Genomic DNA, 15,949 nt, shown 5'->3' with positions numbered 1-15,949 from the left:
AGTATATAATATTACAATATATTATTTTTCATAATATAACCATTTTTAATAGTTTAATATTAAAGTTCCAATCGAAAAATAATTATAATAATTATTATTGTAATTATTTTTTATAAATAAAAAGAAAAACTACAAAAAAAAATAAAAATAAAATGTTATTATATTACACACTTTTTTAAAAATAGTTTTAATTACTCTTTTTTACATAAATTTTATTTGTGTTACAAAAAAAGTATTAATAAAAATTATTTTATTATTATAATATATACTATAATTAAACCAAATACAAAACGTGTTAACACTAAAACTACATAATTATTTTTTAGTTTATTACTAAGATGTTATTTTTATGTGTTCTTTTCTATAAAAAAATACATTTTTATACCCTTTTTATTTTTCCCTTTATAATAGGGAAATCATAAAGTCACTTTAAAACAATTATCTTGATATAATATAATTATACCCATAACTACGCAAATTGTAAAAAAGAACACAATAATTAATAAAAATAATTTAAATAAATTAAAAATGGAACGATTATTGAGTTGAAGAATTACATTATTATTTCCAATTTTTTGAGATGGTGTTTATTGCTATTAGAAACTTTACCAAAAAAGATAATTTGCTCTGAAAACACCCAGAATAAAATTATGATTTTTTGGTTCAAAAAAATGGTAGACATTTAAAACAATAATTTCCTTCAATACAAATTAAATATAAAAAATTACAATTGGGGCTCCATGTTTCCATACAAGAATGGGAGGAGTTCCTCATTCTTGATTTCAAAGGTGTTTGTCCGTTTTTGTTTCTCCATCAAGTAGCTCCACACTGTGTTTCCAATCTGTCGTATTTGTATTTTATTTAACATGATCCTCTGATTGTAGTATATATTTAGATCACCAACAACACCTTCCCTGTTGAACTTTTTGTACATCACAAGAAAGCCTTCTTCAAAGAGTAGGTCTTCGAAGAAATGAACGACTTGACTCCGTTTGTTCGACTGTGTACGACGGAATGCGGTTTTCTGTTTAATGCCAGATTCAGTCATTGAGTGATAGATTTGTGACGTCTGAAGTTTAACGAATTGTTGAAGGTCAAAAACAAACGTGTCATTGTTCTTTTTGACACTCTTCACCTTGATAAAGAGTTTGGTGTTCTCTGCTTTTTTCTGTGGTTTGGATATTGTAAAGGAGTACTTCAACGAAAGGAGTGCGAGGAGAACACATTCAAGTTCGACTTGAGTGTTACGCTCCTCTTGTTTGTCCTGTGTTGTTTTGGTTTTCTTTTTGCAACTCATCTAAATGTTGTTGGAGTTCTTCATAAACCTGTTATATTAGGTTTATTATTGATTAATTATTATCTGCAATTTCCATGTTTTTTTCCTTATTTTGTTACAACATGTACAAATAATCTCTGAGTAGTTTTAACAAAATCTGGGTAGTTTTATTATATGAAAATTCGGGTGTTGATCGTTTTTTAAATCACTGCACATAGTTGAAATGTTTGCCAATTTTTATATACAATAATAGTTTTAAAACGACAAACCACAACCTTTCGATTATATTTGGATTTCTACACACGATGCTTTTTATATTTTTTTAATTTTTTTATTATTTAAAGTGCCAATCATTTCAATATTTTAAACAAAAATATTTTACTTGTTTTGTTGAAATGTATTGAAAATAAATATTTTATTATAAAATTATAGTTTTTAAATGATTTTTTACTTATGAACACAGTTTGTTTTAAAAGTTAACAAAAATAAATGGTTTTTCGAATAATTGAGTTAAAAATATCTATTATTTCATCAACACGTTCCAAATAACAAAACAATTGTTTGCGATATTTTTATATATAATAAATTATAATTGCCTATTTCCGAGGATAATAATTAATTAATAATGTTTAACTACTCATTTATTGTTTGTAAAAATGCATTATTTAACCTTAAATTTGTTCATTTTACTTTTTCAACACATAGTCTTTGACGATATATATTGTTTTTCAATTATTTAATTAAAATAATCAATTAATTGTAAGACTTAAAACAACAAAATTAATTATCAATATTCTTCATCTTTCAAGTAAAAAACAAAAAACAATCACCAATATATGTTTCTTAAAAACAAAATTTAATTATTTGGCACTATTTTGTTAACAACAAAATTAATTTTTAAAATATAAAATTTACAACCAAATGTCTTTTTAATCAACTTGTAAATTCTAAAAAATTCGTTAATTTATAATATTAAATTAACGAATTTTAACACATAAAATATTGGCTGCAAAACATTAATTAAAATGGTTATTATTTTTTTCTTGTAAATAACATGATTAACTCGATATTAAATAAAAACATGAAATAAACTGTGTACAAACAATCATTAGTTGATTTATATTGATATAATTAATTATTTACACATTGAAACACGGTGTAAATTATCTTTAATAGCTCCAAATGTTTTCATTTTTTATAAATATCTTATCATAAACAAGCTCATTCGATTTATATTTCCAGCTGTCGTTTATATTGCGAAGTTTTAAATCATATGAGTTTTGGAATTATGTTCAAAATGATTTAAATAAAATAAATAATGTGTATTAATTGATTATTATTTAACTGATGACCAATGACCATTTTTTCACCAGTCTGATCAATTATAAAATGTTGTTTATAATTATTTGTGTACAATATTAATTGCCAATGTTTTTTAAAAATAAATTTATTACTTTTTAATTTAAAGTGGTGTAAATAAGTTGATTTTTTAGAATAATTAAATCTATTCAATTACAAAGTAATTATAATTTATAATAAGAACAAAAACATTATTAAATTAAAATGTGCAATTATTTAATTGATTATATTAAAAAATACGTTTTTTTGAAAAAAAATATTAATAAGAAACTGACTCGATTAGTCTAAATTATTATTATTGTATTTTCTTCATTTTTATACTATACAAAATTTATTCAAAATTCACTCGGTTTTGATTAATACAAAGCTTAAAATGCATTTTAGATGTATTTATCATGTTGTTATTGTTTACTTTCATTCATACTCGTTGATATTTGTGTTACCTGATTAAAACAAAACTCACCATTTTTTTTGTAAATATTTTTACTCTTTATTCGAACACAAAATTATTCTAATTAGTTTAGAATTCTATATAAGATCAATTCAACAATAATAAATAATATATAAACAATTTGGCGAATTAAAAAAATATATTTTAATTTTTGTATTATCAATTTAAAACATTTGAGTATAAATATTTTTTTTTATTTTTATAATTTTTGTTATTAAAAATAACTATTAAGTTTAATTTTCTTAATAATAAAAAAATTTAATTAAAAACATATGATATATTTAATTATAAAAATAATATTATAATTAATTATTATTATAACTCACTATACATATACTAATAAAAATCTTTTATCATTATAATTATTATTTAATAATAAAGTAGTATAAATCTAATATATAATACAGTTCGAAATTATAATATACAGATAAGTTTAAAAATATTAATTTTTTGTATTCAATAAAGTCTGTCCCCAATAATTCTGTAAAAATTATTAAATAAACTCTGTAAAACTAATTAATCTAATGCAAGAAATTAATACCGACGCGACTTCAAGAATCATTAACCACGGCCCAGTGATCATTATCACAGCTTATGACGAAGAGAATAAACGATCCACAGGCATGGCTTGTCAATGGAATATGCCACTTTCACGTTTCACTGCTATGGTTAAATTTGGACCACTCTCGCATACTCTTCAATGCGTTTTGAAAACAAACAAATTTGTCATCAATGTGCCACTCAAGCGTTCTATGGCAGATGTTATTACATTTGGTTCAAAACATGGAAATGAAGTTGACAAATTCCCACTCACAAATTTCCATTTGCTTCCATGTGTTTCAAAGGAGTTTGAGCACCCCCTCAGAATCGAAGAAGCTGCATGTTGTATCGAGATGACTGTGGAGCGTGTAACTCCTTTTGAAGATGGATCAAAACTTATTGTTGGAAAGACTGTCGCGTGTTCAGCAGATCCAACGTTTTTCAAAGACTCGATATACACATGCGACAAAGACACTCCAGATGAGCTTCTCACACTCCACCACTATGGTGGTAATAAATTTGGAGTCACTCGACCACTTTAATTTATTATGAAATTTGGCTCTTGTTTTTATTTTATGGTTGTTTCTATTATAATTTATTTGTTTTTTTTTGATCATTTATAGTAAATATTCTAATTAAAATATTATAAAATTAATATTCAATTCAATGATATATAATACTATTGAAATTACTAATACAATATATTTTAAAAATTATTAATTAATTACTCAAACAAATTGTTAAAGTAAATAATTAAAATTATTTTGACTAAAAATTGTTAAAATTGATGTTAAAAAACAAAGAAAACACTTAAAAACACAATGGATGATGCTTCAGTGATTGTTCCAAACCAAAAAGACGTTTACGTTGTCCAAAACAGTTTGGCAAACGGAAAGTCTATTGACACATTTCTTCAGAAATTCAATGCAAATTTTACCTTTGAAAAGTTGATGAAGAATTCAAAATCGTGTTACTGTTTATTACCAGTTACTAAATACTACACGTGTTTGACATGCTCTGAGGGATCTGTGAAATATTGTAAAGACTGCTTTGATTTCGAATTTCATCAAAAACACCGAATACAAGAAGTGGAGAGAACGTGCATGTGCCAATGTGGTATGTTTTATAAAGGAGAATTTCGGTGCTGTCAACGCCACAATAAGATTGAAGACTTTATCCTAACAAAAGATCGAAACAAAGAGGCACAAGACATGTTAGAAAACACTAAATTGGTTGCATACACTTTGAGGTTTATCAACAAATCAATGTTCAGAGTCTGCAATACCGATTTCGAAGTATTTGTAAAAGAACTTGGGAAATTATTTGGTATTTCTAAAATATGGTACTTTATCGGGAAGGTGATATTTAAAGAGAAAAAATGCCCTTTTGAACCACTGTTCAATAAACACTTGACATTCACAAAAACACAAGTTCAGGTGATTAGTTACTTCATTTTTCTGCCATTGTTATACCACCCAGACTCATCACCATTACTCCAGTTGGTCTCAAAATGTGATGTGTTTAAGAATGTGTTGTACGAGTTATACGCAACAATCCCTTTTGACACAACGATCTACACCGACTTCAGAAGCGACAAAATGACGTTTTTCAAAATACTCATTGATACTCTTAAAGTTATTATTAACCCATCACTACATAATATCCCACATCCAAGTCTCAAAGTCGCGTTACTTCGGTGCACTAACGTGTTTTATGTAATTGAAAATGAATTGCAATGGTTCAGTAAAGAAACCAATTTGTTCAATTTTTTGCTCAACACACTGCTTATTGTATTCAACATGAACGTTGCGTTTAGAAAAGGACAATACAGCTCTTGTGTTAACTTTTTTGAACATGTTATCGATTCTGTTGACCCAAAGACTTTGCAATTATTTTTGAAACAAATTCAGACTATACCAAAAGCAGCCGTCAACACCTTTCTCCCATCGCTCTTTAAAGTACAAAACATCCCCGTACTACTCGAATATTCATATTTAATACCCGTACCGCTTTCACTCAATATTCGTTCATTCGATGTTATATATTCATTCACTCCAATTCTAAAAAACAATGTGAAAGATCCATTCACCTGTTTACCACCTCCACTTGAAATTCCACACAAGGGAATTATCATAGAAATTTCGTCAATCATCGCATTTCACAATTTGTGGAAAAAGACGGAGAAGTGCGATGTCTTCGATGTCGTAAAAAAACTCCAAACAAACAGAAATGAGATTGTCCTCTTTGTGTGGCTATTGAACTACAATCCACATATTATAAAACATTATTTGGAGCACATCACGTTCCTCCGAAAATACGAGACAGAACACCCAACGCAACTTGTTATGCAAAAAATGCTCATTGCCATGTTCAATGACTACGCTAAAACTCCATTTCTCTGTAATCCATTTCTCCCACTTGCCCCTTCTATTTCTCTTCCGTTCTCACTTTTCATTCGGAAAAATGCGCACTTGCAGACAGATAGATTGTTGAACGATTTTTACACTGCTCCAAATTTTCTGGGAGACCAAAGACTTACACAAGTGATGGCAAACTCGTCGCACTACCATTTTGTACTGAACATCGTTTGGCTTAGAATCGACAAGAAAGTGCACATCGAAAATGACCAATTTATTGAGCCACTTGTGGCGCACATGGCTGAGTATGCCGGGCTTAACCCCGTCTTCAAGAAGGACGTCATATACGCAATGATGCTTTATGAGAAGGTCACGCCTGGCACACAGCTCCTCCTCTCGAACCACAAAGCTTCTTTTCAACACTAAATTAATTGTATTCTGTATTTCCAATTTGTTTTTGGTCAGTGGAATCGCCCATTTTCGGTAATCTCGTCAACGACTTGACAAATGCCCAACATTTCATACTCACTGTTTGTAATCAAGTTTTTGAGCATTCGATTGCCGGCTTCCAGTTTTGACACACGTTCGTTGAGCATATTTAATTCCATCTCGAGTGCCTCTCGCTGTCCTTGGATGATTGGTGGCTGTTGAACAAAGTAAAGGGGTTGTTGTTGGACAATACCAAGCTGTTCTACCGAGTCTGGTACGATTTGTTGACCGAAAAATGTGGGTTGCGTATAAGACAACAATTGGGGTTGTTCGCTTGTTTCCAACACCTCAGAAGCCTTTCTGCTCGAAATAAAAGACCCAGTTTCGGATTTGCATTTTTTTCTTTTCTTTATAAGCTCGCTCTTGCGGTTTTTGACCTTTGAAAGCGAGTTTCTGTCGTTCGGCCTGAAAAAGGCATTAAAAAAGTAGTCCACTCCATCGATCCGTTTTTTCTTGAACCCAAAAGCACTCATCTTCCGTTGCACAGTTTTTTCTGTGAGCGTTGGGTCTTTGAGCTCGGACAACATTTCAGGTTTCGCGAGTTTGAGTGCGCCCTTCGTCTGGTCGTATTCGAAAACCTTTTCGGGTGAGCTCACAGCGTCATTTAGCCTCAAGACAAAAGGATCGATGTCACTATTTTTTTCTTTTTTTTCCATCTCTCCTTTCCTCTTTTTTTGCTCCTAAACACATTCTCTTTCCACCACTTTTATTTTATTTGAGTTTTACTTCTTTTTTGATAAACCATTCATATATTAATATTTATATTATTATTTTTAAATCCTTGAATTCAAAGAGTTTAATATGATTATTAAATTTAAGTATTAAATTATTAATAAACACAATACAACTCAATGACTGTAAAATTACTATAAAAATATAGATTCTTAAGATTGACGAATATCTCAAAAAAGAAAGTGAGAACTTGACTTTAAAAAGCATAACGTAGATGGCCAAGAAGGCTGTGTCGAAAGAGGAGAAACTGAGGCGGATGAAGGAGCTTTTAGAAGACAAAAAGGACGTTTTTCTCCTTAAAGAGCTTGAGGTAGTAGCCAGCAAAGAAAAAGGTTTGTAGTAGTAAAACTACGATTGAATATACAAAGCACAAGAATTATAACAGATATAACACATAGGGATCGTCGCAAAGACTGTTGAGGAAGTTGTCAAAGAATTAGTTGGGGATGGGAAGATTATGACGGACAAAATTGGAAGTTCAAATTTCTTTTGGGCATTTCCGTCTGCGTCGATCGTCGAGCGGCGAACTGAGTGCGAGAACCTCCAAACCAAAATCGATGAGACGAAAGACAAGACTCAAAAAGTGAAAGAAGAAAATGAAGCTTTGAAAAAGGAAAGGAAAGGTGATGATGACAGAGGCACCAATATCAAACAACTCGAACAACTCAAACAGAAGCGTGAGGAGTTAACTACAACCATTAAAACACAACAGGAGAACGACCCCGAGGTCATCGAAAAGTTGACTAACGACTGTACAAAAGCTAAGGAGGCCGCAAATAGATGGACGGACGCTATATTCAACGTGCAATCATACGCAAAATCAAAGGCTGTTGGGGCAGAGCCAACCGAGCTTAACAAGGCGCTTGGGATACCAAACGAACTGGACTACATTGATTGAGTTGCAAAGTGGACGTAAACTTCAAAAATGTTTTATATAACATTTTCCATCAATTGAAAATGTTATTGAAATTTTTGTTTGTGGTGTTGCATTGAGTAGCGATGTTGTCGATGTCGACAAAGGTGTTTGTGGACTTTTCAAAGCCTATGCGGAACATTTGAAGGTTGCGAACTTCAATGGACATCGCTTTGTTGTACGGGATTTGGAGCGTCCAACTGAGAAAAATGACAATTGCGCGACGGTGGGAGGCGATGAGAACGTCACTTGGTGTGTTTGTGACTATTTCCATACCACGTTTTTGTTCTTCGATGACTTCATTCATCGACTGTCCGCGCGGCATCTTTGCATCGTAATTACCTTTAGCCCACTCGTTAAAAGCTGGGTCGAGTCTGCATACCCCATTTTCGAAAATTGTTTTACCTTCGGCTTCACCAAAATCGACTTCATCGAATTCCTTTAAAGCAGTGTGTGGATACTTTTCAAGGAATTTGTTGACGGACAGTTGTGAACGAAGGAGTGACGAGGTGAAGATGTGTTGTATATTCAAGTCTTTGTGTGCTTCGTAAAACTCCTCTGCTTGTGTGAACCCTTTTTCGCTCAGTGTACAATCGGGTTTGAATGTCCTCCCATGGATCAGTTTCTCTTTGTTGATTGGTGTCTCGCCGTGTCTTACGATGTAGATGGTTTTCATTGTATTTTCGAGATATCAAAATGTCGAAATTGGTTCTATGTATGAGTCAAACAAGTTCAAAGAAACAAGTAAAAATGAATTAGACTGCTTTAGAATTGATTTCCTTAATCAACTCATCAGAAAGGTCACCCAAGTTAAGGGAGATGTGTTTCTCCTTCTCCCCGCCTCCATATTTGATTCTGATCTGTCCTTTAATCTTCGTAATTTTCGCAATTTGTGTGACATCCGCTAACATGACTTGGTCTTTTATGGCCCATTCTCCATTGTTTTCAAGCAACACGAAAATGGCATCTTTCGTGACGAGACAAACGCCGTCTTGTTTTGTTTTCCCTTTACACCTGACACACTTAAATTGTTTATTTGTCTTCATCAATTCTTCACAATATGCGTTTGCCGACTTCGCTTTGGCTACTTCAGCTTCTTTTGCTTTTTTAAGGTCTTCCTCTTTTTTACGCTTTTCCTCTGCTAGACGCTCTTCTTCTGCTTTTTTGGCTGCTGCAATAGCCTTCTCCTTTTCAATCCGTTCTTTCTCAAGACGCTCTTTCTCGGCTTTCTCTTTGACTATTCTCTCGGCTTCTTGCTTCTCTTTTAATTGTTTTTCCTTCTCGACTTTTTCCTTAGCAAGACGCTCCTCTTCTGCTCTTTTAGCAGCTGCCTCTTTCTCGGCTTTTTCTTTGGCTAATTTGGCGAGTTTTTCCTTCTCTAATTTCTCTTTCAGAAGTCGTTCCTTCTCGGCTTTCTCCTTTGCGATACGGTCTTCTTCAGCCTTTTTAAGAGCTGCCTCCTTCTCTTGAGCTATTTTGAGAAGTCGCTCCTTCTCCAATTTCTCTTTACGTTCTTTTTCTTCTTGAGCCTTTTTGGCGGCTAATTCGCGCTCTTTCTTTTCTTTCTCAAGTCGCTCTTTTTCGGCTTTTTCTTTTAGAAGACGCTCTTCCTCAAGCTTTTTGGCTAAGGCTTCTTTGGCTATTCTTTCTTTTGCAAGGCGCTCTTCCTCTTGTTTTCGCTGTTCGGCTTTTTTGCGTTCTTCTTCTTGTGCTTTGTGTAAAGCAGCTTCTTTCTCTTCTTTTTCTTTTTGTTCTTTCTCCATCTTCTCTTTGTTGAACTTTTCTTTTGCAAGTCTTTCTTCTTCAAGTTGTTTGATTTGAGCTTCTTCTTGTTTAGTTGTGTCTTCTTTAGTGTTTTCAACGATTAAAGGCTCTTCTTTTGCTATATGCTTGACGTCTTCTTTAGTTTCTTCTTGTTTTGGCTCATCTGTTTTAATTTCTTTCATTACTTCCGTCCCCTTTTCTTCTTCTTTTGCTTCGACTTTAATTTCTTCTTTCAAATTTTTGTCTTTAACTTCAGTTAATAAGTTTTCTTTCATTTCGTTGTTCTTAATTTCTTTTTCTTGTTCTTCTTTTGGTGTTTCGTTGGTATTGTTCTCTTCTTCTTGTGGAAGTTGAGTGCTTTCAACCTTTGCTTCACTTTCCACGGGTTTCTCAGTCGACTTTTCAACTACTTTTTCTCTTGGCTTTCCAGTTAAAAAGCTCATTAAAGATTGTTTCAGCACTGTTGTGTCGACAACCACTTCATCTGTACTCAATTGTGGAACAGCTTTTTTCTCCTCTTTCTTTTCAGTTGCATTTTCTTCGTGTTTTTCTTCCTTTTTTTCAGGTTGAAGCTTCTCTTCTTCTTTTTGTCCTTCTTGCTTCTCGCCTTCTTCACTTTTGTTTTCTTTTTTGTTTTCGATTTTATCGTCTTTAACTTCGTCTTTTGTTGGCTCGGTAAACCATCGGAGGGTTTGTCTAATAGCACTTCCCCATCTTGATTTCTTTTGTGTTCCTTCGGTTTTAATTTTACCGTCGTCTTCTTTGTCTTCGACTTTTTCTTCTTCTGGTTTTACTTCGCTTTGCATCACTTCCTTCTTCTCTTCATTACTTTCCTTTGCTTGAACTTGACCTTTTTCTTGTATTTGTTCTTCTACTTTTTGTTCTTTCTTGTCACCAACACTCTCTACTACTTTCTCTTCCTTTTTCTCTTCATTGTCCTTCTCCTCCTTTTTAATGCGTAAGAAAAACCCTCCAGTCACTCCAAGGCAAACGGGGCATCTTAATGTACTGTGCGCCTCTATCTCAAAGCCAGCTGCCCCTTCATTGAAAAATTTATGATATCCTTTATACCCAGAAAAGAGAATCCCAACCTTTGTAAATCCTTTGGTATAGAACTGATAACACGCAACAGCCATTTCCTTTGTTGTTATGCCCCCATTCTCTCCACTGTTGTACAAAACTATAATGTTCTTCTTTTCAATTTTTTCAGTGGTTTTCTGCACTTCTTCCTTCCAATTCTCAGCATAAGGAATGTTCAACGCACCTTTTAAATGCCCAAACCCAAAGACTTCCGCAGTCCTAAAGTCAATAAATTGAATTTTTTCCTTTTTCTCTAAAAAGAGTGTGACATCTTGTGGGGTCAGCGTCATCACAAATGACTCTCCTATGAATTTGGCATACCAATTTCTAAATGCCAAATTATTGGTAAAGCATCCGGCGACAAGTCCGTTAAATGCATTCGGAGTTTTAATTAACGAGCACTTCGCCAATGATATCAACAACTTCATATCATTTGCTTTCAATGTTGTGCTCTCTATCATTTTGATGACTTCTTCAGTGGTTTGAGTTTTTTCAATTTCCTTTGAAATATGTTCAAAGTACACGAGCATTATATGAAAAATTAGTGTTGGGTTCTGTTCCAATACAAGAGCATCAAGTAACATGCAAACACTTTCAAAATCGTCACAGAGTCTAATGCACAATGAGAATACCAAATGCTTCAAAATGACGTCCGTCGTTATTTTCAATTTATCAACATGAATTGTAGACGACGGCGAGAAGTACAAGAGTGCCATATGTGTCAGTGTCATCATTCCATGCCAATTTCGAGCTTGCAAATTTCCAGCAAACGGCATGAAGCACTTAAAGACTCGTTGCATGAAGTGGATATCCATGTGATTCGTCAATTTCTCGATAATTAGAATCAAAAGAATTACATCTTCGTAATACTTGCAATCCCCTTCTATTAAGAACTGTGATATCTTTTTGGCTTCTTCTAATTTACTTAGATCCAGTCCATATTTCGTTATTAATTCATTAAGATGTATTAACTCGCCTAAGTCCTTTTCTGTCTTAACTTCTTTAAACTCAACTTCTGGTAAAACGTAGTCATACACGTCAGATCTCAACTCTGCAGGTATAAAATACTCTCTTGAAAGTTGCACAATACTCTGAATATCGCCGTCAGCCTTCAATTGTGAAAATAAATCAGACACACTCATCTTTTGATGTTTTCGAGATTGTCAAGTTCTGTTGGTTTTTTCGTATTTTGAAACTACTCAAATGTTCAAAAACAACCGAAATTTGAACTATTGGTTAATAATAATAATTATAAATAATTTACTGTATTGTATTTTTATTGATATTTACTGTTATTAGTATAAGTATAATAAAAAAACTATTTACTAATAAATTTCTTTAATATAATAAATAAACTATATAATGATAATTATCGTTAAAGTCAGAATTTTGAAATATAGAATTATTGAAAAAACACTTATAACCTAATAATTGTATAATGTCTAACAAATACAGGCCTTACAAAACAATTATTGGTTCAAACTACGAGCTTAAACAAGACAGACAAGGAAAGCTCACAGAATACGTACCAAAAACTGTTCCTAAATCTTTACAAGATCGAGCAGTCAGGGATATAAGTACCGCTCTTCTCTTACCAAAATTCATTGAATTCAAGAAAAATGGGGATGCAACTAAGCCAATGCGCCGCCCTTCTAATGTCGCCAATTTAAAGAAAGACTTTGAAAAGCTTAAGTTTGTTTAATAAATATTAAACTATATTAAACTATATAACATAATATTACAATAAGAGCTTAACATAATAGCCCAAATATATTAAACTCGATGAACCAATTGTGGGAAAACTATATATCGAAGATATATATACCTGAAAAAGGACTTGACTCAATCACGAAATGCGAAATTCAAGGGGCACGTCTCCGTGTTTTCCAGTCGAAAAACCCAAATTTATTTGGAGCTGAAGGAATATGTGTGTTCGAGTCGAAGAACACAATCGTCTTAGCCTCACAAACAACTCCTGTCAAAATTCACATCATTCAGAAAAATAAGTCGAACTTCCATATGTTCTATCAAAACACACGTTTCACTTTATTTGGAGCTGCTTGGTGCTTTAGACCAGCCGAAAGGATGATAAAGTCACTCAAAATTAACCCAACAATTACTTTGTGATTCATTTGATATAAATACTATAAATGTATAGTATTTAACCATTAAAAATACCATAACTTGTGATATGCCATCTAGTTTAAATGTATAATACATTTATTAATAAAGAACTATAAGAATGTACAGAAAAAAAGAAGAAAAGTCGAAGTTAATACCAATAATAACAAATACTTCGCAATTCGAAACTCGAAACACAAAATGGCGATATACCGACGTGACCACGTGTTGTTTCCAAAGAACCCATTAGAACCGGTTCCTCCTTTGACAGTTGAAAGTGTTGGTACTCCAACCATAGAGAACAAGTTTGCCAGTCCGGAGCCGTTTGTCGATGGCATGAAAATGAAGTTGTCTGCCGTTAAAGTGAAAGGGATGTTGCGCAGTGAAGAGGAGGTCGAACTAGCAGGACCGACTCAAAACATCTTTTTTGACCCACTGAAGACTAAAGTAGCTATTGTGACATGTGGAGGGTTGTGCCCTGGACTGAATAACGTCATTCGTGGTATTGTATTGAATATGTACAATCGATATAATGTCACCAACGTGTTTGGTCTCAAATGGGGATATGAAGGATTGAACCCCGAGACCAGTGAAGTGTTACGCCTCACTCCCGATTTGGTTGGAGACATCCATCAAAATGGTGGGTCCATCTTAGGAACGTCTCGTGGTGCGCAAGACCCCAAATTGATGGCTCAATTTCTGATCGACAACGGATTTGATATACTTTTTACTATAGGAGGAGATGGAACACTGAAGGGAGCAAACGCGATTAATAAAGAACTTAGACTTCTGAAGGTTCCTATAGTAGTAGTTGGTATTCCAAAGACTATAGATAACGATATCAGTTACACAGACACTACTTTTGGCTTCCAGACTGCTGTTGGGCTTTCTCAAGAAGCCATTAAAACGATTCATAATGAAGCGAAAAGTGCGAAGAATGGGATTGGATTAGTGAGACTGATGGGAAGAGATGCAGGATTTATTGCGTTGAATGCGTCTTTGGCGAACGGAGATGTCAATATGGTTCTTATACCCGAGAAAGATGTTCCCATCAAGACCATTTGCGCGTTTGTAGAAAAGAGACTCACGTCTCATGGACATATCGTTATCGTCGTTGCTGAAGGCGCGATGCAAAACGAAAAGCCTAAAGACCTCGACATGGGAGTTGATAAGTCGGGTAACATTATTCATTGGGACGCGATTACTTATTTGAGACAAGAAATAGGGAAGTACCTCTCTGCAAAGAACATCGAGTATAACCTCAAATTTGTCGACCCAAGTTACATGATCCGAGCATCAAAGTGTACATCAGGAGACGCACAATTCTGTATGTGTTTGTCTAACGCAGCAGTTCATGTCGCCATGGCTGGAAAAACTGGGCTTGTCATTTGTCATCACAACGGAAACTTTGTCTCAATGCCAATTGATAGAACATGCTACTACACTAAGAGAGTTAATCCTGATGGTCCTTTATTAGCCATGATGGATTCCATCGAAGGTAAAAAATGAAAACAACGCAACTTCTCTTTTTGGTTTTTTTGTCATGCAATAGAAGTTTGTATAATAATAATATAATAATATAATAATATAATAATATAATAATATAATAATATAATAATATAATAATATAATAATATATAATAATAAAAAGTGTGAAATAAAAGAAAGAACTAAACAAAATAATAAGATGGCACAACAAGTGAAGTGGTGGGAAGGTGACAAACAGAAAAGAGTATTAGCGCCGATGGTTGGAATTGTTTGTTGGTTGTCAGTTTTAATAATAACAGTAGTCAAATAACATATCAGTGCTTTTCATCATACCGAACGATGTGTTTAGAGCATGGTGCAGATGCAGTCTTTACTGAGGAATTAATTAGTAAACGGTTGTGTCAATGTATTCGTGTTGAAGAAGATGGGTACGTGAAATACAAAGACAAAGATGATGTTATGTTGACGTTAAAGGTTTCTGAGCGTGACAAAACGATATTACAACTTGGGACCTATGATGTAGCAACGACTGTGAAAAGTGTTGAATTAGTGAAAGAGGTATGTGGTGTTGATATCAATTTAGGGTGTGGGATGTCATTTAGTACCAAAGGTGGGATGGGACAGGCTTTAGTTAGTGATCGGAGTAAATTAGAAAGTATTATTAAAGCACTTGTTCCATTAGGGCAACCCATTTCGTGTAAAATTCGCCTTCAAAACACAAGTGAAGAGACCGTCTCATTCATTCAATGGTTATATTCCCTTGGTGTTTGTATGATAACACTCCATGGCAGAAAGCATGGTCAGTTATATGACTTCGATTGTGACTGGGATGAGTTAATTAAAGTGAGTAACACTATAACATCTCCTTTATTTATTAATGGCGACTTGTGTTGTCAAAGTGACTTTGATAAATTTGCTCCCGACAAGACGAAGAACGTGAAGGGATTTTTACTTGGCCGTGGCGCAGCAGCAAACATCGACATATTCCAACAAGACCAAAGATGTGACTACAAGTTCGACTTTGAAAAGACACAACTCACGCTGTTAGACTTCATAAATCGCGCAACACTGGAGAAACTGAGCTTCAAGAAAACGAAGTTTGTGGCGATGCAAATTGTGAAGTACAATATGGAGATGCCTTCCGGACGGTGGAGAAAACAAAAGACTCCAAAGGAACTTGTCGCTTTGAACGCATCCCTCTCAAAGTCAAAGTCCTTTGATGAGTTACTTCGTGTTTTCGCTTTCCAAAACAACAAGAAAACCAGTAACTAATAGTAAAATAGCTATAATTGAATAGTTTTATTACGTTTACTATTAATTATTTACTTTTTTAATTCTCCAATAGTATTTGATTTTGAATAAAATGGTGAGTTTGTGGG

At 33.4% G+C, this 15,949-nt stretch overlaps 10 protein-coding genes across 10 annotated transcripts; 6 read left to right on the top strand and 4 right to left on the bottom strand.

Annotated features, from left to right (window-relative positions):
* Positions 1-724: 724 nt before the first annotated feature.
* Positions 725-1,297, bottom strand: EIN_080980 (hypothetical protein; the record flags this gene model as incomplete). Its single annotated transcript, XM_004184424.1, has 1 exon — positions 725-1,297. The coding sequence occupies one exon, from the start codon at positions 1,295-1,297 to the stop codon at positions 725-727; it is 573 nt and encodes a 190-aa protein (XP_004184472.1).
* Positions 1,298-3,610: 2,313 nt separating this feature from the next.
* On the top strand, positions 3,611-4,168 carry EIN_080970 (hypothetical protein; the record flags this gene model as incomplete). Its single annotated transcript, XM_004184423.1, has 1 exon — positions 3,611-4,168. One exon carries the CDS (start codon positions 3,611-3,613, stop codon positions 4,166-4,168), a length of 558 nt encoding a protein of 185 aa, XP_004184471.1.
* A 279-nt stretch (positions 4,169-4,447) lies between these two features.
* On the top strand, positions 4,448-6,409 carry EIN_080960 (hypothetical protein; the record flags this gene model as incomplete). Its single annotated transcript, XM_004184422.1, has 1 exon — positions 4,448-6,409. The coding sequence occupies one exon, from the start codon at positions 4,448-4,450 to the stop codon at positions 6,407-6,409; it is 1,962 nt and encodes a 653-aa protein (XP_004184470.1).
* Positions 6,410-6,444: 35 nt separating this feature from the next.
* Positions 6,445-7,128, bottom strand: EIN_080950 (hypothetical protein; the record flags this gene model as incomplete). Its single annotated transcript, XM_004184421.1, has 1 exon — positions 6,445-7,128. One exon carries the CDS (start codon positions 7,126-7,128, stop codon positions 6,445-6,447), a length of 684 nt encoding a protein of 227 aa, XP_004184469.1.
* Positions 7,129-7,418: 290 nt separating this feature from the next.
* On the top strand, positions 7,419-8,102 carry EIN_080940 (meiotic coiled-coil protein, putative; the record flags this gene model as incomplete). The annotated part of the gene is made up of 2 exons (XM_004184420.1): positions 7,419-7,536; positions 7,603-8,102. 2 exons carry the CDS (start codon positions 7,419-7,421, stop codon positions 8,100-8,102), a joined length of 618 nt encoding a protein of 205 aa, XP_004184468.1.
* Positions 8,103-8,151: 49 nt separating this feature from the next.
* Positions 8,152-8,793, bottom strand: EIN_080930 (phosphoglycerate mutase, putative; the record flags this gene model as incomplete). Its single annotated transcript, XM_004184419.1, has 1 exon — positions 8,152-8,793. One exon carries the CDS (start codon positions 8,791-8,793, stop codon positions 8,152-8,154), a length of 642 nt encoding a protein of 213 aa, XP_004184467.1.
* Positions 8,794-8,872: 79 nt separating this feature from the next.
* On the bottom strand, positions 8,873-12,103 carry EIN_080920 (hypothetical protein; the record flags this gene model as incomplete). The annotated part of the gene is made up of 1 exon (XM_004184418.1): positions 8,873-12,103. One exon carries the CDS (start codon positions 12,101-12,103, stop codon positions 8,873-8,875), a length of 3,231 nt encoding a protein of 1,076 aa, XP_004184466.1.
* Positions 12,104-12,399: 296 nt separating this feature from the next.
* Positions 12,400-13,088, top strand: EIN_080910 (hypothetical protein; the record flags this gene model as incomplete). Its single annotated transcript, XM_004184417.1, has 2 exons — positions 12,400-12,653; positions 12,725-13,088. 2 exons carry the CDS (start codon positions 12,400-12,402, stop codon positions 13,086-13,088), a joined length of 618 nt encoding a protein of 205 aa, XP_004184465.1.
* A 195-nt stretch (positions 13,089-13,283) lies between these two features.
* On the top strand, positions 13,284-14,591 carry EIN_080900 (6-phosphofructokinase, putative; the record flags this gene model as incomplete). Its single annotated transcript, XM_004184416.1, has 1 exon — positions 13,284-14,591. One exon carries the CDS (start codon positions 13,284-13,286, stop codon positions 14,589-14,591), a length of 1,308 nt encoding a protein of 435 aa, XP_004184464.1.
* Positions 14,592-14,769: 178 nt separating this feature from the next.
* EIN_080890 (tRNA-dihydrouridine synthase, putative) lies at positions 14,770-15,842 on the top strand (the record flags this gene model as incomplete). Its single annotated transcript, XM_004184415.1, has 2 exons — positions 14,770-14,838; positions 14,889-15,842. 2 exons carry the CDS (start codon positions 14,770-14,772, stop codon positions 15,840-15,842), a joined length of 1,023 nt encoding a protein of 340 aa, XP_004184463.1.
* Between the last annotated feature and the right edge of the window lie 107 nt (positions 15,843-15,949).

Source organism: Entamoeba invadens (genome assembly GCF_000330505.1).
Source record: "Entamoeba invadens IP1 unplaced genomic scaffold scaff_1105074725643, whole genome shotgun sequence".
NCBI classification, from domain to species: domain Eukaryota; phylum Evosea; order Mastigamoebida; family Endamoebidae; genus Entamoeba; species Entamoeba invadens.
This window is presented reverse-complemented; position numbering and strand designations above follow the sequence as displayed.